General features: G+C 52.1%; 1 protein-coding gene across 4 annotated transcripts in view; it reads left to right on the top strand.

Moving 5' to 3' along the window:
• The window catches only part of ABR (active BCR-related), a 173,049-nt gene that overhangs the window by 93,882 nt on the left and 69,437 nt on the right, over window positions 1-9,730 (top strand). For 3 of the 4 annotated variants that reach the window (XM_004684812.2, XM_012726279.1, XM_004684813.2), the window contains exon 3: window positions 8,866-8,964. In XM_004684812.2, the coding sequence (XP_004684869.2) occupies window positions 8,866-8,964 (99 nt within the window). Of the gene's footprint in view, window positions 1-423; window positions 916-8,865; window positions 8,965-9,730 lie in introns of those variants that run through there. The other variant, XM_004684814.2, reaches the window with a different exon arrangement.

Raw genomic sequence — 9,730 nt, 5'->3', positions numbered from 1 at the left:
TGGCCTGCCGGCTGCAAAGGTGTCAGAGCCTGAGTAAGAGGTGAGAAGGCCACTCAGACTTCTGGTGACTCCCGAGGTGACACTGACCCGGTCGCTGCGAGGCTGTGCCGGCAGCTGCTCCTCTGCTCCTCCCCCTGCCTGCTCCTGCTCTGGCTAGGGGTTGTAAATAAAGCCTGTCTCTCGGAAGCAGACCTCCCCCTGCGCCCGGCCCGTCTGCGGCCTCCTGGCCCCTCCTCCGAGCTCCAGAAGCCTCCTCTAGCTGGCTGGCCGGGTGACCACAGAAAGGGAACGCTCCACCTCAGAAGTCAAGTCGTGCATTTCCTGTGTATTAGTAGCAAACGTGAACCTCCGACTCCAGAAAGGGCGGGATTTGTGGGGCCGGCGGCGGCGGCGGCGGCGGCGGGGCCGGCGGCGGCGGCGGCGGCGGCGGCGGCGGCGGCGGGGCTTCCCGCTGAGAGGCAGCCGGGGCCGGCAGGGCTGCTCCGGAGGACCGGCTTCCCCTTTCTCCGGGTGGGGACGTGCGCGAGGCGGGCCCGCAGCTCCGGCGCTCAGGAGGGCTGGGAAGCGGCCGCAGGAAAAGGTTCATAATGGAGCCTTTCATCGGGAGCCCGTGGCCAGGTGCCAGGACCGACTCCAGGGAGGCCAGCATGCTGGTGTAGGCCTGCCCTGCACTCTTCCCTCCCTGCCGGCCTCCCTCCTGGGCGGCGGCAGCGCCAGGGCTGCTGCTGCCGCTGCTGCGTGGACCCTGCTTCCTGTTTGCCCTCCGCGGCTCCGACTGCCATGGAAGAGGAAAAGGAGGCAATAGGCTTTTTGGACAAGGTTCTAGAGGATGAAGATGTGTTTCTCCTGGAGGAGTGCGAGTTGGGAACCCCGACCAGCCCCGGCTCAGGGTCCCCCTTCTTGATGACTGTGAAGGTGGGAATGTGACACGCCCTTGATGCTTTTCGGGGGAGGGGGCAGGGCTAGCAGCTCTCTGCCGAAGCTGTGTGCGGACAGAAATGGCTGATTTGTGCACAAACCTCACGGCTGCGTGGAAGCACCTCACTCGGTCTGAGAGGGGCTGGCGCATGCCTGCGAGGGGGCTCAACGGGCTGCGCACTGTGGCAGCTGTTCCTCGGGGAGAGGTGCAGGGCTGGCCTCCTCCCACCCCGACCAGTTGTCCTGGGGGGGGGGGGAGTGTCTGCTGGCTTTCCCCAGGCCAGCTGTGCTGGGGACTTTCTCTAGCAGTGACATGAGTCACTGGTGGGCAGCCTGGTGGTATGAGCCTGCTGCCCCAGAGGAGCTGGCTGACTTGAAACCAAGAGGCAATAATTCATTGTTTCCATGGCAACTGCAGGATAAGTGCACTCATGAAGTTTATGCCAAGGGGCCACCCTCTTCTAGCTTGGAGAGTGAGGACTTGATGAATCTGGGCTAGGACAGGAAGGCATTTAGAGAACTCGGTTACCAGAATTCTCCAAGCTTCCTCCAAGGAAAAGAATAGGATCAGCTGAAGAGAGGGTGGTAAAAGCTGACTTGGAGGCAGGAGCACGGTGGGGAGGTGCTTTGCTCAAGGTGGGCCCAGGCAGGAAGCATCTGCTGGACCCCAGCACACCCACTCTGGAACGCTGCACGTCATCTGCAGCATGGCCCCTGAACGGTCATAGAAGTTGCCTTGAAGGTAGCGCAGAGGGGAGTGTTTGCATCACTTCCTTTCCCTTCCCTTCACCCCTCCCCTTGGGGCAGGAATCCCCTTTGCAACCACATTGGCACTGCCTGAGTCTGGCAAGGGCCCACCACAGGGTTCTCCCCTTCTTTCCCTGGGCCCACTCCTAGGAGCTCTGACCTCTCAGCCTTTTGCTCCTCTCCTATCTTCTCTGCGGCTGGAAGGAAGGGGCAGTGACGACAGACAGCAGGGAGGCTGCCGATTGCAAGCTGGGCTTCCTAACAGAAACAGCCCGTCTGTGTGCCTCCCTGGGCCCCTCTCCCCAGGCAGCACTGCCCCAGAGGGTGTGGTGCACAGAGCACCGATGGCAGTGGGCAGGAGGATGCCACTAAATCTTTCTGAGGCTTTGCCCCTTGTGAAGGTGGGGATCAAAATCCTGCCCCACCCTCACTACAGTGCAGTTCTGAGGAGGAGCTAATGTAGGTAAAAATAGACTGCATACCCAAGTAGATGGCTGGTGTGTGGAGCCTGGGTGGAGCAGTAGCCGTGGGCCTGGGTGTGGAGCTGAGAGGACGTTAATGAAGGCTGGCAGGGGCTGGTGCCCCACCCTGCCCCTTTCATCTGGCCTAGTCCGAAGTACTGGGGCTCTAGCTCATTGGGCCCCGTGGAGGCCTCTGCACCTAGGGTTTCACCAGTCTCCCAATGGGAACAGGATGGGGAAACGTCTGGTTTGAATCAGAAGTGCCGGCTGGGAATTTACTAGTGTGTAGAAAGGAGGTTTGTGCCGTACCTAGTGGGTCTTCTCTGAGAAGCCCTTTCCAGCACGGATGGAGTCTTATGCATGTGCTGCTTTATGGGTTCTCCTTACTCTACGCTGGTCTTAGCTCATATTTGATTCTGTTCTGATTCAGAACTCTGAAGACATGCCCAAGGACAAGAGCATGTTGTGTTCACTGCTGAGTGCTGCACGGTGCTTGGGGCGTGGCTACAGCCCTGTGAATTTGGGAATGAGTAAGGCTTCTTGGGACCCACTAAGGCAGTACTGTGTCCTTGACCTTAATTCCACCTCAGAGGTGTTGTAGGGAGGCAGCAGTTGGATCCTAGAGAAGCTGGACACACATCAAACCTAAGAACTTGCTTCCCCTTTTCATGAGTGCCCAGGGGTCTTCCCCTCTACCTTGCTGCCTCATGTTCCTGAGACTTGACTTCAGCATGGGGGGCTAGAGCCTTTCCTGAGTATTAGGGAATTCCAGGTCCTTTGTATTGGCCTGAATACCTCTAAGATGCCCCCCTAGAGAGGGCAGGCTTAATCATTTCTTTAGAGAAAAGACCCAAGGTGATGGCAGAGAGGTGAGTAGAAAATTCATTGTCACTCAGCAGACACTGTCAGGTTATGTTCTGTTCAAAAGACTGCTGGGAACTGAGGAAGCAATGACGTGAATAAGGCACGGTCCTTTTCCACAGAACTCACAGTTCAGAGCAAAGGGCAGGTACACAAATAATAGGAATATAAAGGGAAAGAAGTCAGGGCCGCAGGCGGATTCTGATGAAAGGGTGCCAGATTCAGAGGAAGGACTGGACTGGGTGCTTGGTTGTGGTCAGGGCACATTTCTGGAAGGCCTGCCCCTGTCCTGGGCTGTGGACCGTCTTTGCACGCTCCAGTATGCTAGACTTTTCTTGGCAGCTGGTAGGAAGCCAGGGCCGTTCTCTGTGCTATTACTTACTTCAGGAGTACTTACCTTAGACAGCAGTTGTGTTCCTGAGCATGGGCCCAAGTGCGGGAGCCATAAATCAATCTCGTTTTCAGGGTAATTTCCAGAATGCTTCATCTTCTTGGGAGATAGATATAAAGATGGCTAGAGCTAGAGCTTGCTATGTCCATCAGCCCAGACTTCCTTTTGAGGAGTTAATGATCTATTCGCTACTAATAATGCAAATACTGATATATGACACTTTATGGGAGGGGTAGTGTGTGATGGAGCTACTTTCCAAAAACCTTTCTTGCAATTCTATTTAAAGATACATCTGGCTGATGGGGGCCTTGCTATATAAAAGTTGCTATTTAAAGGAACTCATTTGTCAGGAATAAAAATCCTTTTGTAATGCAGATTAACCCTTCCGGTGTTATTCTGTGCCAATTTTTTAATGGGATTGTCTGAACCACCTAGCCGTGTATTTTGTTTTACTGGCCAGGTCGCTTCCATATGCAGTGACAGCCATGCCTGTGTCCCCCCCACTTGGGTGTTTTCTGAAATGTGGGCCACATATGATGACTTGAGGATATATTTTTTTTAACTTTATAATTAGGTATATATTTTAATGGGTAGAAAAATAGGATTTGCATAGCTTTCCTAGGATTTCAAATATAATGCTTGAGCTAAGACTGTGCTTTTAAAAACCCAATTGGAAAGAACAGTTCTGAGTAAATGTTAGAGCAGGTGACAGAACTGCAAGGGGTGGGAGAAGAACCACAACTGAAGTTTGCAAGTACTGCTGGACCCTCTGGGGTCTGTTTAAAGCTTCAGACAGTAGGGATCCTGGAGTACAGGATCCACAGGCTCTGCAGGAGGGTGGAACAGCTAGAATTTGGGCTTTGTCCTCTAGCAATTGCCACTCTCCTCCCTGCTCTGTATTCTGCTGAGGAAGAAATAGCCAAAAGAGACCTTCCCAGTGCCTAGTACTGGGGAGAGGAGAAAATGGCTGGATGTCCCTGCATTGTCTTAACTCGGAGAGGAGCTATCCCTCCTGAAGTCAGTGCTTGGCATGGGTGTAGCTAGACCCTGTGGCTCTACTCCCAGCAGATCCTGGGTGTTCCGTCAAGCTGGTGTGGTCCATGGGCTGCCTTCTGCTGTCTACAGCCTCTTAGCTAAGGCTTTGAATTGCAGCTGGTCCTGCCTCATTCTTGTCTTGGAGATCAGGACTCCTGGAGAGCTTGTGTCTTGGCTTGGCCTAGAACCAAGCCTTTGGAGTCTATTTAGCCTCTAAACTCTGTAGGGGATCAAGCCAGAACTGGCTAAGCCTTACTTATAGATTGTATCCCTATCAGAATGACTTGACCTCTTGGAGTTGGGGTCCCCAGGCTGACAGACCGTCAGCTGAGTAGATTGTGTAAAATGCTGAAGATAAATGAGCTCCTGCAGCTTCATTTCATAAGCTCTGCTTGGGGAGGAAGTGGGGACAGTGTCACTCAGAAAACAGCTTTCCTGTTTGGGGGGCCAGGCAAGTTGCAAGCTGCGGGGTGCCCTGAACTCTCTAGAGAACTTGCCCCAGGGATTCTGGGCACGTGGGCACCTGTGGGGTGTTCATTGGGAACAGAGACTGTCTCCCCCACCTTTGTCTCCTCAGTGCTGGGGGAATATTGAGGGATGAATGAATGTTGAGCCCTGATGTTCTTAAAACAAGAAGAACTCTACAAGGGTTGAAGAAACAATTGTGAATTTCCAGTTAATTCTAAACCAGGAACATGGGGGCGGGGGGAGTCTGAGGAAAGAAAAAAACAAAAATGGAAGAGGTTTTTGGTGTTGCCTGAGTAACAGGCCTCCTGTTGGTGAGAGCTACAGAGTTTATTTTCACATCCTTAAGCTCTCCCTCCCCTCCATGCTAGCCAACACTTCAGGGTGGATGTGGAGCAGAGTGGGGTCTCTTGACTGTGGGGAGTCTCTTGAAGAGAGGATCTTGCTGAAATGGATGGTCACAGGGGCTGACATAGGGGTCCATGCTCCTCCCAGAATGGGTAAAGGCTCGGACAGCTCTTCACCTAGGCCTAGTCCAGCCGCCTCTACAATTCAGCTCACAGTATGCCCCGAGTGACTTCTTTTAGTGGGTTTTCGAGGCCTTCTGGCAAATCTTTGGTTGCCAAGGAATAGGAGGGGGATGGGGCACAGTCAGGGATGGGGCACTAGCCCTTAACAGGGAGGGCCAGTTTCCAGTTCGTCCAGCTTGGAAGTAGCTAGTTCTGTGCAGCATACAGGGAGGTCACCACGGATCTGACCTTGAGCTGGGCTGGGCCTGCTCCAGTTCCGAACTTGTTCCTAGGAGGTTTTGCCACCTACCTACCTGTCTGCAAGGCACAGCTCCAGGCATCTGTTCTCTCTGTGCCTCAGGAGAATAATGAAAACACCTTCCAGATTCCAGTGACTTAATCCATGGAAAGCACTTAAAACTGTGCTTTCAAGTACTCAAAGCCATCAATAAATAACCATTGTTCTTCCCTAAAGTTTGGCGTCCATACTGGTTTTCTAATGCTGATGAAAGAAATTACTACACATTTAGTGGCTCAAAGCAACACACATTTATTCTCTTACAAGTCTAAAAGGGTCAGCAGCCCTACATTCCTTTTGGGAGCTCTGGAGGACAGAACCCACTCCCTTGCCTTCTCCAGCTTCTAGAAGCTTCCTATATTACTTGTCTCATGGCCTCATCCTCTGTCTTTGAACCTACCAGCGTAGCATCTTAAGCTCAGTCACAGCCCGCCGCTGGGGTCACATGGGCTTTTCTCTGATTCTGAACCCCTCACCACCCTCTCATAAGGACCCTTGTGATTACATAGGGTCCGCTTGGGTAATGCAAGAGCATCTCCCCATTTAAAACTTCTTAATTAGGCATATCAGAAAGACCCTTTTACCATATTACCAAGGCAGTAGTCCCAGGTTTGGGGGCAGAATATGCATGTCTTTAGCAAGTCATTTTCTTCTACCATAGGGTCAGATAGCATTTCAGAGACTTTGGGGCAGTGGCCTCCAGAGCAGATCTATTAAATGGGTTGCTGGTGAGGCCAAGGATGACTCTCACCTGGGGAAAGAGTGGAAACACCTGTGAATCATGCCTGTGGGGTGAGGGTGGGGTGGTGGGTGGGGGGGGAGGGGCTCTTCTCAGGACTTAGGATTCTGATGGCTTCACACACGCTTCCAGCCATGTTAAGGTTAAGCATTTGATGCACAGAAAGGGAGAGATTCCAGGTAATCAAGCATTGCTTAGACAAGGGACACAGGCACAAAGAAATCATCAGAGCAGTGGATGGGCATGAAGCTTGGTGTACAAGGACCCCGCTCTGCTGCATGATCCTGAGTTAGTCTCTTCCCTGTGTTAACCCTGGTTTGTTGTTTCCAACTGTAGAATGGGAAAATATTGTACACTCCTCTATGAGGGATTTGAGGGCTAAGTGGGAAGATAGAAAGGACTTGTGAGGCCAGGCTCATGCATGGGAGGTGCCCCCTGCTAGGGGTGTCGCTTGGTGCTGGCTTCAGGGATGTGCAGGGGAGTATGATGAGGTGCTTCAGCCCTAGGAAATCAGCGATGGGGAACAAGGTGCTACAGACTCCCAGGTTGTGGGAGCTGACGCTGCAGGCCAGAGACCAGCTGTGCCATCAGGAGTGCTGGCATTTAGATAAGAGGAGCTGGAGTGGGAGAAGACATTTAGGCAACAGGAGTAGCAAAAACTGAAGCTCAAAAGCTGAAACACTCCTGGCATTTGAGAAGACAAGAGCTCTGGAAGGGTAGGGAGAGGCCCCAGGCATCACTGAACCACTGAGGTACCCAAATAAGCTGGATTGCATATCATAGTTTATCTTTTTTTTCTTTTTAAAGATTTATTTATGTATGTATACGGAACTGAGGTACAAGCCAGAGGTACAGGGGCAGTGAGAGGCTTCACCAGAGACAGAGCTGGGAGCAGAACAGGCCGATGATGAAGTACACTGCTGAGGGGAGCAGCAGGCGGGTCAGGAGAGGTCTGGCGCACCATGTGGGTCACCTCCGGGGCTGGGGATGGACTCAAGCTGAAATGGCTTTAGCTTATCAGTGCTGTGCTTTACCTGCAGCAGCACCAGGGAGGGCCCCCATAGTTTATCATTTTTTTAAAGATTATTTATGCATATAAGAGCTTGGGTGTACAGGCCACAGGTGTAAAGGGGTGAGGGACTCACCAGAGACAGAATGGGGAGCAGAACAGGCAGATCTACTGAAATACACTGTGGAGTTGGGGAGCACCAGCAGAGGGGAGACAGGTGAGGTCTGCTGAGCTGTATGGGTCAGCTTCCCCTGCTGGGGATGGAATTCAGATAGTTTCATAGTGCTGCACTTTAACTCCATGTGCCACCAGGCAAGCCCCCATATCATAGTTTATTAAAGGTCATATACTTACTTGTTTTTCTAAAATACATCTTTCTTCCACCTGAGAACAGGATCTAATGTATGCTTGTTTCCCCTTTCAGTAAATATTTGTTGAATAAATAAGTAGACAAATAACCTAATTAAATCCCCACATAATCACATTTTTTCCATTGTTGATATTAAGTCCTTAAGAAACATCAGATATAAGCGGTTGACCTGGCACTTTATGGCGGGAGGGAGAAGTCAGTGAGAACAGTCCTGGAGCACGTGGGCTGCTGTGGACAGTGGAGGGGAAGGTGGGCACCAGGCACCTCCTTATAAGAGGTCAGCACGAGTGCTGTGGGGGACTTGAGTAGCAGATGTGGCCGGTGGAGGGAGAAAGGTGGGCAAAGAGAGGGGGCTGGGAATGGCCCTTGGCAATCCTGGATGGCAAGAAAAGTGTTTTCTTTTCACACACTTTCCCTACCCCAGGCACTGTGCTATTGGCTGGGCATTTAAAGCCACATGGGGCATGATTCCCAGAGGGGCAGAAGTTCTGGAGTGGAGAGAGGCCTGCTAGAGCTGCAGTGTACACAGTGAGGCAGTCAGGAAATGCTGTGGTGTTCATGGCCCCACGGCCAACACCTCCTCTTGTGGGATTGAGCCTCAGGGACAGAAAGATAAGTCAGAGGTATAGCTAGAAGGCCACAGGGCTGGGACTCTGGTGGCTAGTTCCAACCACTCTGCATAAAGGAAGTTTTTACATCACTTCCTCTTGGTGCCTCTGCTGGGCCATGCTGTATTCTCCCATGGACCATGCCCGGCCTCTGCCATCCTGTCTCTTCCCCACCCCACGAGGTCAATTTTATAAGGTTAAGTATGTTGGGTGGATAAATATGCATGGGTGGATGAATATCAAATGTGAAAAAGGATGGGGGAGAAACGGAACTAGCGGTTAGTAGTAGGAATATGGGTGATTGTTTTTCCTTTTACATTTCTATATTTTCCAAGATTTCCTAGCTTTTATCCCCATCAAAACATTAAAGAAGAGGGAAAAGACAAGAAAACAGGCCATTTGAGATTTGGCTTCCTTTCTCATCAGCTGTGGCTTTGGGTTTGCTTCTCTGCAGGTGGAAGCAGGGAAAGGCCTCGAGATGAGGAAGCTGGTACTCTCGGGGTTCCTGGCCAGCGAAGAGATCTACATTAACCAGCTGGAAGCACTGTTGCTGGTGAGTGCATGCCCCGGGCCCTTCTGGACCCCTGTAGGGTGGTGTCACATTGCAAAATTGCTTTTGGATTTGGAAGGGAAGGGACCCGATGAGCCTTTCCCAGTGGGCAGAGTCTCTGGAACTGTGCTGCTCATAGTTTGGCACTGGGTGCCCACAGCCAATGCCAGAAAAGGCCTCTGCCCCTTCGCCTAACTGTCCTTCAACTGCCCTCAGAAAAGTAGGAGAAGCAGCACAGCCAGGTTGGGGATAACAAACACCCCATTACCCATGACGGTGGCATTGGCATTACTAGTCAGTCACAGCACTGGGATATGCGGGTGGCTCGCCACTGCCTGCAGTCACATGAGGCCTCTTTGTCATTGCTAGTCCCAGCCGTTCCTCCTCTCTGCAAGAAGTGCACCTCCCAAGGTCTGAGGTTCTGTCGGGAAATGTGTGGAAATGTGCGGTATAGGGCTGTCTGTGTGTTTGTTGCTGTTTGTTTATTTTTGTACACAGAATTGAGGTAGGGGTCAGAGATTCAGGGGGTGAGACGATTCACCAGAGACAGAGTGGGAAGCAGAACAGGCAGGGGAGGGGAGCAGTGGGCAGGTCAGGGGAAGTCTGCTGCGCCATGTGGGTCACTTCCCTGGCTGGGGATCAAACTCATGCTGATGTCGTCTTTTGAGTTCGGGGGTTCTTGGGCTCACTCTGGGAAAGGTTTCACCAGAGCTCCCTTTCAGCAGCACGCAGTGAGATTCTCCACGAGGCAGAGACTCAGATTTTTTTT

The sequence above is a fragment of the Condylura cristata genome, unplaced genomic scaffold, assembly GCF_000260355.1.
Source record: "Condylura cristata isolate star-nosed mole 26May11 unplaced genomic scaffold, ConCri1.0 scaffold00017, whole genome shotgun sequence".
NCBI classification, from domain to species: domain Eukaryota; kingdom Metazoa; phylum Chordata; class Mammalia; order Eulipotyphla; family Talpidae; genus Condylura; species Condylura cristata.
This window is presented reverse-complemented; position numbering and strand designations above follow the sequence as displayed.